Raw genomic sequence first — 23,249 nt, 5'->3', positions numbered from 1 at the left:
TACCTTAAGTATCTATTCTTGCTTGATTTATCATTGAGAGTAGAGATTAAAGCATAATCCGCTGCCGTATAGTTGAAAGGTCATTTTGGAAGATCTGTCAAGGCGGACGGTGCAATTTTTAGAGTTTGTTTTTCAAGTGGAGTGATTTTTCTTAGGAATAACTTGACCCCCCTTTTTTATTGGCTTAAAAGGTAATTTAAAGCTTTTACTTTAAGAATATATGTGGTTATCATAGCCTGCATTCGCTCGAAATGCCTTTAATTGTTGTCTAAAAATCATAATTTTACATTGAATTATATAGGGAATAACAATGGTGGTGTGTAACCACTATTGGTCGCCAGCTTTAGTCTGGAGTTCCTTCCCCTAACACTATCGTACTGTATGAAATATCAGTAAGCAGGGAACCAGACTACTATTCCGATAGCGCGATTGTAAAGGGGGTTAACTCCAGTCCAAACAAACACCGGCAAACATGGTAGCTGATACCGTACGTGCGATTCTCGGCTCCTATACGGAGAGTTTTGCTGTAATTGGAGGGCTAACTGTGTCTTTCTTTGCATTGAAGTTATGTTTCTCAATGTTGAAAGTATTGAAGGTGTATGCCCTTGGAAGACTTGCAGGGATAGGTCGATCGTTGAAGACCAAAGGAGAGTGGGCAGGTTTGTGCGTGAATAACAACTGAACCATTCATGGGGTGAAAGTTCAACCCGTCGACACTCTTTATTCGAGACGGAAAAAATGTTATTCTATAAGTCTGTTTATTGATTGCTGTAGTCATTGGCAGCATGTTAACACGGGCCTTTTTGACCCGCAATCCCTCCGGCGGTTCAACATGTTCAATGAGAGTATCAGCTGATCATAAGAATCATTTGACATTCTTCATTCTTGATTTTATTGTAAGGTTTTGTAAAAATTTAAGTGTTAACATGCTGCCAATGACTACAGCAATCAATAATCAGACTTATAGAATAACATTTTTTCCGTCTCGAATAAGGTATGTCGACTGGTTGAACTTTCACCCCATGAATGCGGGTCAAAAAGGCCCTGTCGGTGACTTCCATAAAGGCCCTGTACCAGAAAGGCCCAGTTTGATGTTTTATCTTTGATAACTGTCGTTATCTTAGATATATAGAAATGAATATTTATTAAAAACGGCATAATGTCTTTAATAATCTTTTAAATCATTTCAGGAATTCGAAATTGCACCATTTTCAGTGGGTACAGAAAAATTCAACGGCGTGACATTAACATTTTTTTATTGACAGACATAATAATGCATTTTTCACAAGGTTAATGTGTTTAACAATGATAAATAGTATGAATATATCTTTATCACACTTCTTCTGCCAAACATTACTTACCTTGAAGTATCAAAGACACACCGCAACTGATAATGTGAAACGATAATTATCACCTTATTAAAGACAAACATCGTTAATCCTGTCAAAGTACAACACCCTCAAACACAATACAGGTGTTTCCTTTGATTTAAAAGTAGGCCTTTCTGGACCAGGCCTTTCTGTACCGGGCCTTTCTGGTACTGGGCCTTTTTGACCCGACTCCGCCGGAGGCCCAAAACTCGGACTGTTATAGTTGTTATCTGTATTAGTTGCCTGATATTGACTATAGTCAATTTTGCACAACTTTAACCTTGGCAATAACTTTAAAAACAGTTCAAGATATGCACTTAAAACTTTGAATCTTTTTGTGTTCACTGTTGCCAGTGACATTAATGCACTAGTCAATTGTAACCACGCAAAACCACCGCATTCACCCGGCACTGCCACCTGGAAGGTTAAAACACAACCCATATTCCTGGTATACCCCTGGACCTGGACCTGGGGGGGGGAGTGGTAACAATTGACTGTTGCATAATATGCACTTAAAAAGGCCATTAACTCTGGTTTTAATAAATTGTTGAGTATCTGCATTGTATTGATCAGCTTCATAATCTGTTTAAACTTGTTCAGTATATATCTAAAATTGTTGTCCAGATATTCACATGAAACTTTGTACATACATTTCCCAGTGCGAAGGAAGACTCATGTATGTAGCTGTAGTTAAATGATAGTGAAAAATCCAGCCAATTTCAGATACAGGTTAAAGAGCAGTAGTGGGCAGGAAAAAATCCAGCCAATTTCAGATACAGGTTTAAGAGCAGTAGTGGGCAGGAAAATATAGCTATATTTAATAGTTTGACATGGAAATTAGCATTATTTGTATTCTGTCTTCATGTGGTTTATTTTTGTGTCTGTCAAATTGCATGATTTTCTTTAAAGCGCGCAATTATCATCACACTTTTGCTATGAATGAGTGTATTTGTGCTCAAGTCAGGATGAATTGGGTGTTACATGAGAAATGCTGAGTACAGCTTCTCACGATGCATAAATTGGATCTGAGGTGCCCCAATTTGGCATGAGCTCTTGACATGACAAACTTTAGACAATTGTACAACATGAATCCCTAGTTTTGATTGTTTCCAGTAAGGGAATGCATTATTTCCATCAATACTGCTCTGAGGAGAAAATCTGCTAAACACTGCTCTCCAACAACTAAAAACAAAGCCCTTGCCTTGTGGATGGGCATACTATTGTGGTTGAATTTAATAACTTTGTAGACCATTTTAGTCTTGCTGGAGTTATGGCCCTTTATATGACCAAATTAAATTCATCAATTGACTTTCTTATTTTCACAACTTTTTCCATATTTTTTTACAAACTAAAAGACAGTGTTTATAGGCATTATAATGTAAATGGCTTTTATCTATTAAAAGCCAAATGGCTTTACTCACTCCTGATTTATGGTCCGTTAATAGTTTGCAACTGTTGACTTTGCAGGGCTTTTCAGTGTAAAATTGGTAGAGGGATGCCCTTTTCATTACAGAAATATTGACATGTAAAAAACTCAAATTGGGAAACTCATTCATTAAAACAAAAAGCAATTGACATATTATTAGAAACAAACACAATTATAATATCAGTGCAAACAATGAGTACATGAATTGTATTATTATTATTTTTATTTATCTTTTTTTGGGAAACGTGTCTTATAATTGGGGAAAAATACTAAGCCCTATTCTAGGGCCTGCTAAAGAAGATGAGAAAGCCCTGTTATGGCCACTTTATTGGCAAATGATGCAAAGCCTTGTGGCACTCTTGTTTGATGAAGTCCTTTAATATATTATATTTGCTATTTTCTCTCAGATATTATTATATAAATGATATAACATAAATTTAATGACTATTAGACTAACGAAAAAGGCAAAAGGTTGCTCAGTTCTAAGTTGCATGTGTGAGTTACACTTTACATCTTTATTCTAGTTATTACTGGTGCCACAGATGGTATTGGTAAAGAATATGCCAGGCAATTGGCAAAAAGTGGGATGAACATTGTACTGATCAGCCGAACGCAGTCTAAACTTGATGACGTTGCTGCTGAAATAGGTAAGAATAGGTTTCATAATTAAAAAAAAAATATATATTGACATTGTAGTATTTTTAGTTTATGTCATAGTCTTTGTGTTGTCACTGTCAGCAGCATGAGAAACTGTTAAAAGTATTTACATTAAACTCATTGTTTAATGTTTTATACCCCTAGTACTCCAATACACTGCCCTCTGTCTTCATGTACCATAACACAAATGACAGTTAAAATCTTGTTTTCACTGTAAGTAAATCATCATTGAGGTTTTAATAGCTCTTCAACTACACATTTTTACAAGATTTTATTGTGTAATCCTTGATTGCTCAGTTTATAGCGCTTTTGACTGTTGGTTGCGAAGAATATTGCACTGAAGGTTATAATATCAGCAGAACCTCAAACTTCCGTAAATTTACTAACTTTAAAAGTAGTGCTAACACAATGTGTACCGTGGCTACACCAATGAGTAAAACTTGGTGCACATCTCGACATAACCTCTTGTGCTTAAATTATCATGCGGGTTACAATAAAAATGGCCTACTTTTTAATTGTGCTGCTTTACCTATTTAGAAAAAAGGATGAATGTTTGCATCTGCTGTGGTGATTTCAGGTAGCCTTAACAAATAATGCCTACTTTTCCAGGAGGTGTGTCCAGAGTAAAAACTAAGACGATTGCAGCAGATTTTTCTCAGGGAACCAGCATTTATGATAACATCCGTAATCAGTTACAAGGTCTTGATATAGGCGTGCTTGGTAAGTAATCTATATTAGATAGGTTTGTAGAAAGTGATTTGTTCATTACAATATTATGATAGTTACATAATGTCAATTATTATTTACCTGGGGGTATAAGGAATTGTTAAACATAGAGACTATAAAGAATATATTATCAAGAATTATCTCTTCTGTGTCATCAAATTAATTTATGTACAGATTTGTGCTGAATACTAAATACTTATAAGTACCTCATTATTTGTTTTCTTGTGTTTGGTTGTAATGAGATATATTTTGAAGTACATATTTTGGCTGGAAATATACCAGATACACTAATTTGTTTGAACTCATTTATTTTTGTCTGGTGATATTAAGATGGACTCTAAAGAATCTTATGTACTTTTATATCGTATCATTTTAAAATCATTCTGCTCTGAGCAGCACGAACGTTGTATATATAAATATACAAACATCTAAACTAATAGATGACCCCTATTTACATTTATATTTCAGTAAATAATGTTGGTCTATCTTATGAGTACCCAGAGTTTTTCCTCGATATACCAGATAGGGAAAAGGTAAGAGAAATCCTTTCAGAATCAATAAAAAAAGAAAATTAAGAAGGGAAAAAGATACCCTTGTGGACTATAGAAAAAAACAACCTTTAAATTAATTGTTGAAGGTCAGTTTCAGTACCTTATGTCATAAACATGTATATTTATAGTTTTATATAAATATAAATTACAAATATATATAATTTGCAAGGTGGTTAAAATGTTAATTTAGAAAATCTTACACATGGTTTATGTAATTCATGTATTATAACTGGTTCATTAATAAATCTAAAAAACTGGTTAATTCTTTATTTGGGTCAAAAAGTTTATTGTTTGGTCAATATTTATTGATTTATTCTGTTAAAAATGGGAAATTGCAAAAATATAATTACATGTATAGAACATTGCTTTATATAATTAATTTCAAGAAAACTACCTTTAAAATGAATGTATTTTTTTCCAGCTCTTCATTGACTTACTGCATGTTAACTGCACATCGGTGACAATGGTATGTAGGTAGTGGTTACAAAGCTTGTGTTTCTTAAATCAAGTTTGTCATGTAACGTGCATGTGATCAGCGTGATAAAATGACACAATTGAGAGTTTCATACCAGCCGGCAATTTAGTGCAATTGCAAGTCAAAATGTTTGAAGGAAACAACATATTTTACGTCCAGATTATCTGGTAACCTGTGTATTATACATACAACGGTTATGTGCTGTTTTGTATTACTGTCAATCAAGCACTAATAATTAAAATTAAATGTTAACAACCTTACAGTCGTTTATGATGTGACTTTACTTTAAGAAATGCATGTACTTTAAAACACTGACTGGTCTGCTATTGCAGGTTAGGAAGTATTTTAAGTAACAACATGATTATTTAGATGATGCTTTTAAAAGGTTTAGGGTTGAGATTCATCACTGTTAATTGTTTTACCTACTCCTGAAAATGAGATCTTATTCAAGATATTGCTTTCCATATATATTTTATACATCTTCATTTGAACACTTCCCCTTCAGTATATCAGTAAATTTTTATTATGGAGATGTTTTGCTGGTCTTTTTTAGACACATAGTGACAAGGTGAGCTTTTGTGATCACAATTTGTCCGGCGTCCGTCCGTCCGTAAACTTTTACTTTAAACGACATCTCTTCATAAACCGCTTAGCCAATTTCATCCAAACTTCACAGGAATGTTCCTTGGGTGGTCCCCTTTGAAAATTGTTCAAAGAATTGAATTCCATGCAGAACTCTGGTTGCCATGGCAACCAAAAGGAAAAACTTTAAAAATCTTCTTCTCCAAAACCACAAGGCTTAGGCCGTTGATATATGGTAGGAAGGATTACCAAATGGTCCTCTACTAAGATTGTTCAAATTATGGCCCTTGGGTCAAAATTGGCCCCGCCCCGGGGGGTCATGGGTTTTCTCTATATGTTTATAGTGAAAACTTCAAAAATCTTCTTCTCTGAACTTACTTGGACTAGAGCTTAGATATTTGGCATGATTCATCGTCTAGTGGACCTTTACAAAGATTGTTCAAATTATGGCCTTGGGGTCAAACTTGGCCCCGCCCTGGGGGGTCATGGGTTTTCTCTATATGTTTATAGTGAAAACTTCAAAAATCTTCTCCTCTGAACTTACTTGGCCTAGAGCTTAGATATTTGGCATCATTCATCGTCTAGTGGACCTCTACAAAGATTGTTCAAATTATGGCCCTGGGGTCAAAATTGGCCCCGCCCTCGGGGGGTCATGGGTTTTCTCTATATGTTTATAGTAAAAAAATCAAAAATCTTCTCCTCTGAACTTACGTTGCTTAGAGCTTAGATATTTGGCATGATTCATCGTCTAGTGGACCTCTACAAAGATTGTTCAAATTATGGCCTTGGGGTCAAAATTGGCCCCGCCCTCTTGGGGGGTCATGGGTTTTCTCTATATGTTTATAGTGAAAACTTCAAAATCATCTCCTCTGAACTTACTTGGCTTAGCGCTTAGATATTTGGCATGATTCATCGTCTAGTGGACCTCCACAAAATTTGTTCAAATTATGCCCCTGGGGTCAAAATTGGCCACACCCCGGGGCTGATGGGTTTTCTCTATATGTGTTATAGTGAAAACTTAAAAAATCTTCTCCGAACTCACAAAGACAAGTTACGTCTTAATTTAAACTGGATAACATATTTAGTACACATACCAATTTTCAATATGGGCCACATACAACAATTAATAACAAATATACATATATAGATACACACGTAAAATCAAGTAGTGACAAGAGCTTAGATATTTGGCATGATATATCATCTAGTTGACTCTAGTACCAATATTGTTCAGTCTTTGGCCCTGGGGTCAAAAATTGACCCCACCCGGGCGGTCATGGGTTTCCTTATATATGTATATGATGAAAACTTAAAAAATCTTCTTCTCCGAAACCAAAAGGCGAAGGCCTTAGATATTTGGTATGAAGCATCGTTTATTGGACCACTATTAAGATTGTTCAAACTTTAGCCCTGGGGTCAAAATTGGCCACGCCCCGTGTTCATAGGCTTAGGTTTTCAATATTTGTATATAATAGAAGCATTAAAAAAAATTCTCTCCGAATTCACAAGGACTAGAGCTATTTGGCATAATACATCATTAAGTGGACCTCTACCTTTATTGTCCAAACTTTGGCATTGGGGTAAAAAATGACCCAGACTTCTAAAAAACCTTAACTACTTTGAACCATCCAGATTTCTTATCAAACCAATGTGCAATATATCACAGGTGAGCGATTCAGGGCCATTTGGCCCTCTTGTCTTTAAAATGATATGAATTTTAAATTTATGAATGTCTATTTATTCTATCAGTTACTATAAGATTTCCTGTCAGAGTACTCAAACAGTATTTTAATTGTATTGGAAAGTATTTATCTTATGGTGCAGAATCATAGTGAAATTGTTTAATAACACCAGTCATATCATAAAACTGCACACATAAAAGTTGGTAGGACTTTGTTCTATGCACATACACGAGCACATACATGTATTCAGTTGCCAACATAATGTATTCCAGATGAGTAGCATAGTGATGCCAGGCATGTTGAAGAAGAAGAAAGGTGTGGTTATCAACATTGCATCTGCTTCTGGGGTGATACCCACACCCCTTCTCTCCGTATACTCAGCCTGCAAGGTATGGCATCCAGGTCGTGTCACTGAATGACATGATTATCCTCTTACTCTTCAATATCATGAACAGATAAAAGAAGCAAAAAAGTGATTGTGCTGTAAAAATTGAAATTTGCATTATATATCAGTCATCAAAATTAGTCTGTTGGATGGGAAAGCCCAGATTCTTATTCTAATGCTTGGCATTTCATTTTTGAACAAGCCCTGCTATATAAAATCCAGAAGCCCGGAAAGCATTTAACCAGTGCAGGGCATGTAGGCTTGTGCTAATTTCCGCCACTGATATTATATTTGATCTTATTGGCATTTCAGAAGATGAAATGTTAATGTAGGAATAAGTAACATTTATGCAGCATTACAATGGCTTTAGAACAATTTTATGTTAATTCTCTATGGTTTCGCTTATTACAGGTGTATGTGAGGTATTTGTCAGAGTGTTTGAACTATGAGTATGTTGACAAAGGAATTAATGTGCAGGTAACTTTTATTTCTAACATTGTTAGCTTGTCTGTTTTAGAAAGTCTGCGTATTATCATAGCATTGTTGTTATCATTTTTTTTGCGCCATAACTCAAAAACTGTAAAAAGATCTTAAAATGAAATTTTGAACAAGTTTACACAATGCACAGGTACAGCAAGGAACTATAACTTTGACTCTTATAATTGTCGAGTAACGTCCCTTGTTAGACTGTCAGATTTATCATAAAAAAAACTGTAGAAAGCTGTTCTCTGTTATTTTTTTTTAAGAAACATATTTTTTTTTTCCATGTCTTAGTGTGTGCATCCATATTTTGTGTGCACCAACATGACCAAGATGCGTAAATCCAGCCTCTTCATTCCTACTGCCTCCACTTTTGTGAAGTCAGCGCTGAATACTGTCACCCTTGATGCAGTGACATGTGGCTACCTTCCACATACTTTTATGGTAAGTACATGTAGATATCTGGCTGTGGTTCAGTATATCACCTAGTTTTCCAATATTATTCTGTGCTTTATAAAACCACATTGTCTTTCCTCAGCGTAATGTGCATATTAATTAACCAGGCACCAGTAGCCAATCATGTATTTGGCTGATCAATACATCAGTTTATTTGTGAGTCGATAAAAGCACATGATAAGTTCAATTCAAATCACACTGGTACATGGTTAATTGCACTCACTCTGGATTATACCCAGTAGTTTAGCTAGATCTTTGAGTTTCTTTGCAATTTCTTTTTCACATTAAGCTTATGTAGTTTGTTTATCCTTTCCTAGCACACACTTAGCATGCAGAATGTGATCTATTTCCCCACCCAATAGCCTACCTTCTGCAACTAAGCAATTCTCGTTTGTATAAGGTGACCTTTGGATGATAGATCCATGTATAACTAGTAGATTTTGCTTATTGCAGTTGATCAATTACCTTGCAACTTAAATTACAAATGGTATAATTGGAATGTTTTGTAAGGAACCTCTTTCTAAATATCTTATTATCTTCTGATTTTAAAAGCAAATAGTTATAAATGTGAGTAAGATGTTCTGTTAAAATACGAAAATAGTCTGGTGTAATCCTGCCTGTTACGTCAATCTCCGATCTTCTATAAGGGAATATACATGTATAATGGCTCCTTTTAAGCTCGACTATTTGAAGAATAATGAGAGCTATACTACTCACCCTGGCGTCGGCGTCACACCTTGGTTAAGGTTTTGTGTGCAAACACATAGATTAATATCTCAGCAACTACTTGATGTATTGCATTGAGACTTCATACAATGGTACTCAACCATCCAACCTACTTAATTAACCAAGTGAGATAACTCTAGTTTGCATTTAATGCAAATAATTGCCCTTCATTATTCAACTTCGAAATTCTGGTTAAGGTTTTGCGAGCAAGCACACATAGGTTAATATCTTAGCAACTACTTAAGGTATTGCATTGAGACTTTATACAATGGTACTCAACCATCCAACCTACATAATTAATCAAGGTGGATAACTCTAGTTTGCATTGAATGCATATAATTGCCCTTTATTATTCAACTTCTAAATTCTGGTTAAGGTTTTGTGTGTAAGCACACTTAGGTTAATATCTCAGCAACTTCTTGAGGTATTGCATTGAGACTTTATATAATGGTACTCAACCATCCGACCTACTTAATTAACCAAGTTAGATAACTCTTGTTTGAATTATATTCAAATAATGGCCCCTTTTTTATTTGACATAGAAATTCTGGTGTTTTGCATGTAACCACATTTAAGTCAATATCTCATATCTCAGCAAATATATCATGTATTGCATTGAAAGTATACTCACAATACTAAACAAGTAAGATAATTCTATCTTTCATATTATATAATTTTTGCCCCTTTATTATGTGGCTTAGAAATTCTGGTTAAGGTCTTGCATGTTAGCACACGTAGGATAATATCTGAGCAACTACATGATGTATTGCATTGAGACTTTATACAATGGTATTCAACCACCCAACCTACTTGAATAACAAAGTGAAATAACTGTATTTTGCAAATAATGGCCTTTAATTATTAGACTTAGAAATTCTGGTCAAAATTTTGCATACAACCACATTTATGTTATTATCTCAGCACATCATGTATTGCATTGAAATCTAATCTAACAGTGATCCATGCATGTTTTGCCAAAACCTTTCAATCCTTACACTGAAAAACGGCGGAATAGTCGAGCGCGCTGTCTCTGTGACAGCTCTTGTTGAAAAATCATGTTCATAAAGTTCACTTTCCAAGTTCTATTGCAATAGTATTAATAAGTAACTGCTAGTTTTGTAAAATTTGTAGGAAAGTGCCTTGGGTATCATTCCTCGTTCCTTGGCTGACAAGTTTCAATTTAACAACTTGTTGTCGGTATCCAAACGCGCTAAAAAGAAGGCTGCTGCAAAGAAATCCAGTTAATTAAACATGTAAGTTTTGGATTTGTAAAGTGATTATATCTCATTTTCTAGCAAGGTAACATATTAATTTTCCTCACTATTTGTATGAGTTTATATTATGTCAATATAAGAGGTATTAGATGTATTTGAAGAAGGGGAATTCCAGTTGTGATCACTCAGTGGCATGCAATGTGTGTATTTTCAGGGAAGTGACTCTATATTCTGGTCTGCCGCCTCTAAGAAGACATAACAGCAATTCTTGAATAAAAGCTTGTGTGTTGAATGAGAAAAGAATAACAATGCATAATCAAAACAGTTAGACACAGTTATCATGTAACATATAATTTTTACTTTGCTAGCACATATTCTCAGGTGACTTGGCTAACCCTTTTTTGCTTACTCAATTTTACTATTTTCTATTTACATTTTAAACTCTAAAAATAATTTTCCAGTAGTAAAACCTATACAATTACATTTTATCTTGAATTCCTCTCCATAATTCAGAGGAACCAGGATACTCATAATTTGTATAGATGAGCTCTGGTTTATAATAAAATTGAACTAGACACAAGTTCACCACCGTGATACGTTTTTGACAGGATTTGATTACATGCTCTTTGTTAGAACATTTTGTGAAATTTCCAAACACATGTATATTGTAGCCAAATTCTCCAAAATTTTGTTTAGTAAATATGTAAAGCCTTATATTATGGAAGACAACAATGTTCAAGGAATCAAAATATCTATCCGTGAAGTGATTGCTGGTCCTTCGATATTTTTGTAATTCTCATGCCAAGAATACCAAGTCTCCGGAGAATGCTGCAGATGCTACTACAGCCGCTTGTCTTCTGTGTGATAATGTACATTAAAGAGCTGATTTAAAACATATTTATACATCTATAATTAAATAGGTAGTTTTTGGTTTTAGCGGTGATACTATTTGGAAACATTCAGTTTAAACTTATTAACGGTTATGAAGGTCAATCTTATTTTGTTTAATGATAGAATAAAAAACCTTAGATTATCTTCCGGAGCTGTTCAGATGTGTGTTCATTATATAGCTAATGATTTTTTCCTTCCTTTTATAATAGCTTACGTTTTTAGCTCGACTATTCGAAGAATAGGTGGGCTATACTACTCGCCCCAGCGTCGGCGTCCGGTTAAAGTTTTAGGGCAAGTTGGGATTTTCACTTATAAGTCCAATACCCTACATTCAATTGACTTAATACTTCACACAGTTGTTCAGGGCCATCCCATAATGAGGTTAGATAACTCAATATTATCTTTTATACAAATTATGGCCCCTGATTGACTATGGAACTTAGGTTAAAGTTTTAGGGCAGGTTGGGATATTGTTTAATAACTTCTATACCCTTCATTCAATTGACTTAATACTTCACACAATTGTTCAGGACCATCACCCAATGAGGTTACATAACTCCATATCATTAATACAAGTTATGGCCCCTGATTGACTTAGGTTAAAGTTTTAGGCAAGTAAAAGTTAAGGGCAAGTTGGGATTTTAATAAAAAAAACTTCTATACCGTTCATTAAATGCACTTAATAAAATTCAAAATTATTTACGACCATCTTACAACAAGAAAAATAACTCCGTTTTAAGCCTAAATATAAGTTATGGCCCTTGATTTTTTTATTTTTTTTTTAATTTCCTTTGAAAGGCATATTTGTATATTCTTAACCACATTTTCATAATGGGAAATCAAGTTATTTGAATGACTTGCGTCATTGTTTGGGCGGGCTGGTGGGAGGGCAGCATCAAAGTCACCTTATGTATCAAATAATTTTAGTTAGGTTTGACATAAAGAGACCAAACTTGGTATTATTACATCGTTATTGTATTGTAAGTCAAAGCGGCGTAGTCGAGCGCGCTGTCTTACGACCGCTCTTGTTTAAATAATTTTGTTTTAGATTATCACTTTTATATAGAATAAATAGTAAAGTACATGTGTAGTTGCTTGATTAACATGGTCACATTGTAAGCACGGTTTCTTTATTTATAATATATGTTGTAATGTGCATGCATGCATTTTAGCCCAACTGAGCACAGCGTGTATGGAGAAGTGTTATACTTTTATTGAAGAGGACGGCCTATTATTTGAAACTGTTTCAAAGGTACATATATGTTAAATTGGTGACAATGCCTGTTGTGATTTGTAATGAAAGCGTTGATAGGTTGTAAGCGTGACAAGGCTCATTTTACTTTGTTTATATACACGACCGTGTTTCGACCAATCCATAACCAAATCCTTCCATTTACCCAACGTAATCTGACCATAATACGATCGATCAGTTCGAATTGAGTTTAATGTACTTGTATATTTATAATAATGTTAATGTTCAATGAGTATTTAAATATTGTAAATAAACAAAGTAATGAATCCAAACTCGTTGCATTAATAAAATTGTTCATAAGAAAAATCAAATGCTAATGCCTTTATAGGTAGTGAGGTAAGAAGGCTCGGACATTGTTGTCAAGAACGACAGATCTATTGATTGAATGGTGCACTATGTACGCACGAACACATACGTTAATATTGCATTTCATATCGCATTGCAACATAGGCTTCTGCACTCTTTCGTGTACCAGAGGCAATATATTGTTTTGTAATTCTAAATTGCATTTTGCAACGTTTGCGACTTTGCGTTCCGTTAGGGTTCTAGTTAAACTCGTATTTTAGAAACATTTTATAGAACAATACGTGCACACACGAACACTGAAGTTGAAATATTTTATATAGTTTCACATAATAACATTAACCGACTAAACACGATGTATTCAAACGTCGGCATGACGTCAGAAAACCGACGTTGGTTTGATTTTCTATGTTGTCGGTATTCTTACGTCGACGCTTTAGTTTATGAAGACGTTAACACTGTATATTGGCTTCGTAACGACGTATGTTCTCACAAATATCGTGAACGAACAGTTGATACAAAATTTGAACTAAAATAATTTGAAAATGAGTAATATGTTGAAACTATGTAATGAACCGAAACAACGTTAAAGTTCCACATTCAACGTTGCTCGCCTAAAGCACAAAGCTTCTTTTGCAAACAAAGGATCACTTTAACATGTCTTGTCTCTGCTTGAGTTCAATACTGAACTTTATGAACTTGTACACATACGGATAGGTAAAATAATATCGTTTAACATATTTTCTTGGAATAAGATCAAAACATGTACAAATATAATCAAATTGAATTATTCGATAGCTCCTCAATTACAAAATTAACAGTTCCTTTCTTCACGTTGAATTTGATTACAGCTTCAATTCGTATAATATGGACTGAAAGTTAACTTGGATAACATTCGGAGCTCCTCGGCCATTTTTATCGAAAACATAAAAATGGCCGAGGAGTTGCGAATTTTATCCAAAGATCTATACCATTCATGCGTAAAACAGTTTTGAATCCACACAAGAACGATTTCTCATTCATTACAGTAGAGTATGATCATTCTATTCGAAACGGTACCTTAGTAATTGGTATCATTGACAACCTCAATATAGGTTGGCCATTTTATGTCCAATTTTCCGTAGAGGACCGATAATAATAGTGATATACGTCTTTTTTTATTGCCGACGCCGTGGCCGATCCGACGTCGTATTTCTGTTGTGATGCTATCATCATGAAACTGGGGTAAATGCTCGTCTTTTTGAAATCTAGGAGAATTGTACTATGAAATATGTTGTTCAAAATCTAGGTACGCAATTATTATTGAAACTTCATAGTCGTCGCCTACATGTAGTTCTACCAGTGTACTTTTTTTATCGCCAACAAATTCTAATCACTGTCAAAGAAGTCGTCATTTTGTTTATTACCTCCTGGCATCTTCCATTGATTCTATATAAGTTTACATTGGATTTAAACATTGAAACTGAAGTTCGGTTATGTGCCATCGGTGTTCGACTTTTCGTCCGTTACAATTTGGTTTTAACAACATACTATAAGCATACAGATATCATAGCTTAATGTTTAATACGAATTTATAATCAATACATTACTCAGTAACTTCTGGCAAGATTCCAAAATATGTTTACGTAACTCATTGCGTTGCTGTTCTCACTTCATTTAATATATTGACGACAAGAAGACTTTACAGGTCTATTTTGGGTTATGAAATGAACTGGCATTTCAAAATACATTTCGAGGTACTTTTCCGATAGTCTGATTGTTTTCTGTTCGGGATTACATGGGGCTAAAACAAGAGCACTAGGTCAAATCTCAAAACATTATTTGGAACTAAAAGAGGCATTATATTTGGTCAAATATTTAAACTTAATCAGAATGTTTCCCTTTGGTCTCTGAGTCAAATCTTATATTTTTTGTTTGGAACCATCGGTAAGGATTGGTTTTTATGATGTTCAAACTTGGTCATACTGTTCCCTTTTAACCAGTCTCAGTCGCTTGTAAAGGTCGATCACATGTAGTCAAAAACTAGGTAACTAAGTCAAATCGTTGAAATACACTGGAGGCATCATATTTGGTCCATTATTCACCAAACTCAGTCAGAATGTTCCCACTTGATGAACTGTTGTGCAAATGTAAAACTGGGTCACATGTGGACAAAAACAGGTCACTAGGACAAATCTTCGGGTTTTTTTTGTCTGGAACCATCATGGTAATCAGATTATGTTCAAACAGAATGTTACCCTTGATAAAATCGAATCGTATTTCAAAAGTGGGTCATATTGTGAGGTAAATAGGTATAATAGGTGAAATCATCGAAATGATATTTATAACGTATTAGAGGCAATATATTTGATACATTTTTTTTAAAACTTAATCAGAACGTTTCTCTTGATGAAGTCATTCACATGTTGGGACTGAGTCTTAAAAGGTGAGAAACTAAGTCATTTAAAAGAAAGAAAAAAAACCTTGTCTGTAACCAAATATTGGCATTGATTGATCAATCTTTGTTTAAACTGTGGTCAGAATATTCCCCTTGATGGTATTTTGGTAGAAATTAAGAGTTTTTCCTGGGTCGAAAACTAGGTCATTAGGTGAAATGTTAGAGAAGTCTTGGGAAGAAACAGTTACAGTATATCCACAATCTTCATGAAACTTGATTAGAATATTTTGCTCGATGAAATGTTTGATTACTTTGAAACTAGGTCGCATCGGATCAAAAACAAGGTGACCATGTCAAATCTTAAAAAAAAAATTGTGAACATTTAAGAGGCTATAATTTTGCATTTATTTTGTCCGATTTTCATGAAACTTGTACAGTATTTAGATATCCATCAGAGCTTGGTTCTTTTCGAAAACCAGCCCGATCCGCCCATGCATGCCTAGATTATGGGCATTGAAAGTTTTAAAAAAATGCTTTTTTAGCTAACCTGTATTAGCCAAGTCTGCATAAGCAATTGTCTATTTTTAGCCAAGTTTACATGTGAAGTCAAGTCTAGGATTAAAGGGAGACAACTTCCTTTTTAGTTCTGCAGTTGATTTTGTGAATTACTCTGCCTTGTTCTTGTTAAAAGTCCAAAGGCCATTTTTAGCTCTATTGGCCAAAGTGTCTGTAGTTCGCGCATTCATCTAAACAAAATTGGTGGTACATGTTTGTTCAAATTATGCCACCGGGGTCTTTACTGGCCACGCCCCAGGGTTCACAGGTTTTGGAATACTTAAATTGGGAAATGTTTGAAAATCTTTTTGTGTGTTCGCGCATCCATCTTAGCACAATTGCTTGAAAATGTTTGTTCAAATTATGCCCCTGTGGTCATTACTGGCCATCCCCCGGGGTTCACAGGTTTGCTTTACTTAAATTGAACTAATTTAGTGGTCTGCTACCATGGTTGTTCAAAGTATGCCACTGGTGTCAAAACTAGCACTGCCCCGTGGTCACAAGTTTCCTAGAGCCTTATTCAAGAAATATTTTCAAAATCTTCTTCTTTCAAACCACAAGGCTCATACCTTTGATATTTGTTATGGAACATCATATGATGACTCTCAAGCGAAACAGTTGAAATTATGACCCTTTGCCCCACCCCTTTTGACCTTTTTTATTTTTAAAGCTACAGCAATGATATTTGGACCATGTGTACAGTTTTGGAAACAAGCATCAATGTTATCCTCGGATGACCTTGACTTTGACCTTTTGACATTTTATTTTATTTTTAAAGCTACAGAAATGAAATTTTGACCATGAGTACAGTTTTGAAAGCATTTTTATTTTTGTCAGATGACCTTGGCGTGGCACATATTAATAAGTTCATACAACTAATCTGCTTACAACACTTTCTGTCCTCAGATGTTGAACGTGCAACGTTTTCAGGTAACCCAAACAAAAAACGTGAACTATATGTCTGTTGCCTTTTACCCATACATACATTCTCTGGATTAAAAATGACCACAAGAGCCATGCCAGTAGAGCAAAGGCCTCATGGGCCTCTTGTGTATAGATTAAATGGTTGAAATAGCAATTAAAACACATAACGATATCTTTTTTTTAATGTTCGATATGTCTTAAAATTGTACAATAAGCCGTGATTGTTTTTTTTATCAAATTTGAAACATGCATTTATAGGCTCTGACATTGTGAATCAAAACAGTATTATGCATATTAAACATAGTATAAAATTACGTTTTTGCAGTGTGTTTGCGCAAGATTTTTTATCTTTAAAGGCGCGTATACAAGACATATTAGCGGTTGCCATATGTCTTAAAACTGTCGACTGGCGTCTATTATTGGTATTTCAACGTCATACATTCATAGAATGGTAGTATATAGAGGATATTTGTTTATTTCAGTGTAAGATCGTATTTTATTTCACGAGTGTCATAGAAAAAACATATTTTCACGAGTGGCGAAGCCTGGAGTGAAAATGTAGTTTTTTTTATGATCACGAGTGAAATTAAATACGATCTTACACTGAAATAAACAAATTTTCTATTTCTTTTATGCTTATTTTCGGAGTTTTATTTGTTTTTTTATTTATTTCTGAATTACCCTCTTTTTGAAAAGGGTGGGCTTTACGCCGCTACCCATGGAGCGCCCCGCATGCATAATTATAGCTGTCAACTTTTCTACTTTCGGTTTGCTGAGAAATAGTTCTCTGCTATTCATTCTTATAGCTTAATATTCGCTCGTTTTTTCTTGCAAAGCTTTATGAACAGTAAAAAATGAAGTATTATTAGTGCACAAATGTTCCAAAAAATATTGAAAACACTTTATTTTAACCAAATTACTACGCCGCTATTTATAGAATGAAAATTTGGAAGGTCAAATGTGTTAGCAAAACAAATGTGGATACTCATTGGATTTTAACCATTCTTCTTAGTTTAAGACTGCATATACGCGTGTTTTTATAGAAAGTTAATATTCAGTCATCTTACTGTCAGAGACCAGTCTGTTTCGCTTTAAAATGTTTGTTTTCCAGAAGAGTATATGCCACGCTAGTTTGTTGACACATTTTGAGATGTGGGTGGGGTAAAAAATATCGGATCTATCTGTAAATTGTTGTGTAAATTCTCCAGGAAGCTCATTTTACGTACTCCAACGGTTAACAGTTCAAAATACATTTGAATGATGCTATAAAATTTTATTTATGTTCGAACAGTTGTTTTTGTCTTTAATTTGTTTGGAATGAAAGCAAATGTTCGAACATTCAGCTTCAAAGATCAGTAAAATGTTTGATAAACGGGATAACCGGTAATAAACGGTAAGTTGTTAATTTCCAATTATATATTTATTTAAATTTATAAGGCAAGTACTGTACATGTAACAACAAAGGATTTTAAAAGTAGTTCTGAAAATTGATATTTTCACTTCTTATTTTGCAGTGAAAATATCAAATTGATATTTTCACTGTTGTTATTTCACTGTTTAAACCCCATATTTCATCATAAAGCATGAAAGAAAATAGATTCTTTTACGACGTCTGTACATCTTTGTAAAGTTCATTTTCATTCACTTTAGACAAACAACTGTTAAATAGTTTCTACTTCAAAAACTCTATACTGCATGCATGCTACGTATTTATGTAAGGAGTTAATATCTCGCTCATCACAACAGTTAATATTATTTACTACAAAATAACGATAATGTTCAATAATCTGACCGAAGATTTTAGTAAATGGATTCAAAATAAATATGAATATGGTGATGAAAATTTATAATTTATATATGTTAGTTTTCCAAAATAAAAGTACACACCGTCTATAATTGTTAAGTTTGTGTTCTAAATCTTAAGCTTTACGCCTCTTGTAAATAGCATAAGTACAAAAGTACGAGTTGTGTATATTCATGTGCTGCATGTAGGATCATGTTTCACTAGTCTTGAACTATATGTCTTACGACTTTAAACAGGGTTGAAGTTTTTTTCTTATTATTATTTACGTGCAAACCGAAAATAAATACTATTTAAAATGGTTTCCATAGCTTGATTCACAATACCATATACGGCTCTAAACAAGAAATATTTTCATTGGTGTCATTAACGCCATGATGGCGTTCCACTTGACCTTTTCACGTGATATGATTTACCTATGCTATCAAACCTGGCAATGAAAACTGTATTTATTTTGGGTCAAATGTCGAGGTCATAATGACCTTTCCTAGAACAAATATTGGCGACACCAGGGGCGGCTCAAGGATTTTATTTTAGAGGGGGTGTAACTTAGGGGCGTAACATTTTGATTTTCGCCCCCTTCCTCAGAACCCAAATTAATTTGGTTTAAAGTGTTGACAGGGGTGTTTTTTAAAAACATTTTCTAGTCCGAAATGGCGCATTTCCGGCGTATTTCTGTACTCTTTTTCTCCTGTATTGAAATAAAAATATACTTTTAAGGGACTGGGGGTATCTGTACATAATTATCTGTTTATGTTTGGTCCTTTTATTTTAAATAATTGGGTTTAGGAAACACATCCTCGGATAACTTAAATGGGGGTGTGCTGTATATAAAGAGGATATGGACAGGAAATGCCCTTTTACGAAAGTTCATTCTATGTGCTTTCGTATAAGTGAACTTTCTGTATAAAGACATGTGTAACTTGTTCTTCAAACATGAACCTGCTTATTTCCTAGCACGGACGGTGTTTCATTCCAAGGAGCGCACATTGTTTGCGTGCATTTCCTGCCGTTAATTGATAGTATTAAATATAATTCAGCTTACAAAATGTTGTTTGGTAAAGAGTGTTATGATTGTGCGAATTTCATTTTTTTCATCAATTTATCAATTTCTTTCTTGAGTCGTTCATATTTTATTTTTGAAAAAACAATACGCCTTCTTGTCAGGTCTATTTAATACTTGTTATGTTACAAGACCGTCACATAGGAAGTTTTGATGTTGCGATGAGCAGCATATATCAGGCCACAATAAAAATCAACAACATTGGTTTATGCAAATATGTATGTGCATTTACAGCATTTTAACTGGAAATAAAACTGAAAATTAATTCGGTCATCCGCGATAAACTGGCTCAACGATTGGGGATGAAATCCACGTTTCAGCACGTACTGCAATCCAATTGCCCCCCCCCCCCCCTTTACGCTCTTCGTTCGGTCAGGACAGGATTTGCACGTGGACGGAATATTTTACTATTTTTACATGGTTAATCCTGTTTTGAACGTCTATTATTTTAGACAAGACAGGATGTACATGTATAATCAAACCTGCTTCAAATGAAGAGAAATAAAATAAAATCGGAAAATCCCGCATCGTTTGGTAAATTAAAGCGCTTCTAGTGCTGGTAGACTCACAGCATGTCGATTAACATTTTTAGCTCGACTATTCGAAGAATATGGAGAGCTATACTACTCACCCAAGCATCGGCGTCGGCGTTGGCGTCACACCTTGGTTAAGGTTTTACATGCAAGAACACATAGGTTAATATCTCAGCAACTACTTGAGGTATTGCATTGAGACTTGATATAATGGTACTCAACCATCCATCCTACTTAATTAACCAAGTAAGATAACCCTTGTTTGCATTTAATGATAATAATTGCCCTTTTTTATTCAACTTAGATATTCTGGTTAAGGTTTTGCATGTAAGCACACGTAGGTAAATATCTCAGCAACTACTTGGGGTATTGAATTAAGACTTTATACAATGATACTCAACCATCCAACCTACTTAATTACCCAAGTTAGATAACTCTAGTTTGTATTATATTCAAATAATGGCCCCTTTTTAGACATAGAAATTCTGGTTAAGGTTTTGCTTGTTACCACTTTTAAGTCAATACCTCAGCGAATACATCATGTATTGCATTGAAACTTTACACACATGCTCCCAACCATTTAACCTTCTTCTTTAATCAAGTAAGATAACTCTATCTTTCATATTATATAATTTTTGCCCCTTTATTATGCGAGTAAATTCTGGTTAAGGTCTTGCATGTTAAATAGAACACATAGGATAATATCTCAGCAATTACTTGATGTATTGCATTGAGACTTTATACAATGGTATTCAACCACCTAACGTAATTGAATAACCAAGTTAGATAACTGTATTTTGCAAATAATGGCCCTTTATTATTAGACTAAAAAATATGGTTAAAATGTTTCATGTAATACATTGATGGTAATGTCTAAGCACATCATGTATTGCATTGAAATCTAATCTAACAGTGATCCATGCATGTTTCGCCAAACCTTTTCAATCCTTACAATGAAAAGCGGCGGAATAGTCGAGCGCGCTGACTCTGTGACAGCTCTTGTTGAAGATCTGCGCTGAATATTGTTATTGCCTCCATTATTCCTTTCCTAATAGCCGTGAGGATAAAAGTCGCCGTATTCACAACCCAACACTGTCACACCTTTTTACAGATAAATAATGTTTTGTTTTGTTTTCGATCATCGAGATCTTCATTAATTCCACTATATTTATATGCAAAATTGGATAAATGTCCGTTTAGTTTAATTAATATGTTTCAATTTTCTAATATACTTAAACATGCAAACTGTTTGGATATGATACTCAGATGTGTTCGCTTGCAAAATTAACCTCAAAAGTACGAGATTTATTTATTTATTTTTGCATTTTATTTTTGTTATGCTTAATGGTAACGGTTGTTTTATATTTGAATGTTGAGTAATTTTATGATGTTGTCTGTTTCAGGATTGGGTTTTGCATATGATGCCTCGGATTGCTCACGTGATATTGCGAGCAGAAACACTTCTCAGAGTCAAGAAACACATGACACAGGACCTAAAATATGTGTAATCACTATGTGTTGTGTCTCATATGTTTTGACTAATGTGTTTAATGACTTATTGAGCTTGCTTTTAAAATTTCTGTTTATTTAAAATACATTTACGGCGAAACCGACATGGTGCACGTGTATATATGAATACAGAAATATTAAGGGAATCATTAAGGCCTTTGTTTTATTTAAATAACAATATGTAGACAAGTAAAAATATTCTAATCGGTCACTCTTCAAATTCCATTATAATTGAAGATGTAAATAGAAATTAACTCCGAACAACATAATGAAGATGGCATGTAGTTTCTACAGCATACCTACTGAATGTTTGACGTTTCTTCGCCAATTTTATCGAGTAATTATGTGCAATGTACTGGAGTCGTTTATATTAAAGCTGTTTCAAAGTTTATTGTACACTCTGCACTTATAATACATGTGATACGAGGTTTACAACAAATAAACATACAAAAATTAAATCGGTCAAGCTGTGTAAGTACTTAGAAAAGACTTCTGGAGTAAACTAAGACAAATATAATAAATATATTTATTCAAATTTGTAACAATTTATAGTAAAATTGAGGTAAGTGCTAATTAGCCTGGTGTATTTATAAAATAATCCAGTATAAACTTTAAAAAAAAAACTACGCTAAATTTTATTAATTTCTTTTCATCTGTTTCATTCATCATTTTTTATACATAATTGTGTTATAGCATCAATAAAGTGAGTACATTTAAAAATATAATGAAATTCGTCACCGACATCGTTTGATTGAAAGCTGTCATGCAAGTATTAAAGATAGTACGAATTCGAACAAGCAAGAAACATGGAGAAACAAACATCATAATAATTTCAAATGCGAATAAAATAAAAAGTATGAGGTCCTTTGTGAGTGTAAGCCTAGGTCTATTTTCACAACGCATTATGGAAAAATCTACAGACTGCATGGATTGGTGTGCTTTTATGCTCGATGGAGAAAGTTCATGACAAATCGCGCCAGTACAATAGTAAATGAACTCTGCACTATTGCATGGGATTCTGAGTGTGTCCATTACCACTTGTCTCGGTGGAAAGCCTCGGTGCACGTCGACCTCAGCTGAAAACGCAAGACAATATAAACATAGCCCGACCTGGGGACAATTTGTGTTTGTGAGGAAACGGATGACGTATGTCTTCTCGAGATTTCGCACTTCACCATATTAAGATGGATATTGGTAGGGAGCTTCGCAGTACACCTGTGAGCGTGTATGTGCTGTTCTGGGCCATACATGCTTGGATTTTGAAAAATGTCTGGGATAAAGCCAAATTAACTGTTTTTGCCAGTATAGAAT

The 23,249-nt window shown here is 34.3% G+C and overlaps 1 protein-coding gene across 2 annotated transcripts; it reads left to right on the top strand.

Annotated features, from left to right (window-relative positions):
• Window positions 1-427: 427 nt before the first annotated feature.
• On the top strand, window positions 428-22,481 carry LOC128232250 (very-long-chain 3-oxoacyl-CoA reductase-like). 2 transcript variants are annotated; one of them, XM_052945701.1, is made up of 10 exons: window positions 429-659; window positions 3,321-3,443; window positions 4,063-4,173; window positions 4,648-4,712; window positions 5,152-5,196; window positions 7,742-7,858; window positions 8,266-8,331; window positions 8,629-8,778; window positions 10,648-10,769; window positions 10,945-12,705. In XM_052945701.1, exons 1-9 carry the CDS (start codon window positions 473-475, stop codon window positions 10,759-10,761), a joined length of 978 nt encoding a protein of 325 aa, XP_052801661.1. In that variant the 5' UTR covers window positions 429-472; the 3' UTR covers window positions 10,762-10,769; window positions 10,945-12,705. The 2 variants fall into 2 exon arrangements, with proteins under 2 accessions (XP_052801662.1, XP_052801661.1); XM_052945702.1 differs by lacking the exons at window positions 10,648-10,769; window positions 10,945-12,705 and adding an exon at window positions 21,833-22,481 and having other exon boundaries at window positions 428-659.
• The last annotated feature ends 768 nt before the right edge of the window (window positions 22,482-23,249 follow it).

The sequence above is a fragment of the Mya arenaria genome, chromosome 4 (assembly GCF_026914265.1).
Source record: "Mya arenaria isolate MELC-2E11 chromosome 4, ASM2691426v1".
NCBI lineage: Eukaryota > Metazoa > Mollusca > Bivalvia > Myida > Myidae > Mya > Mya arenaria.
This window is presented reverse-complemented; position numbering and strand designations above follow the sequence as displayed.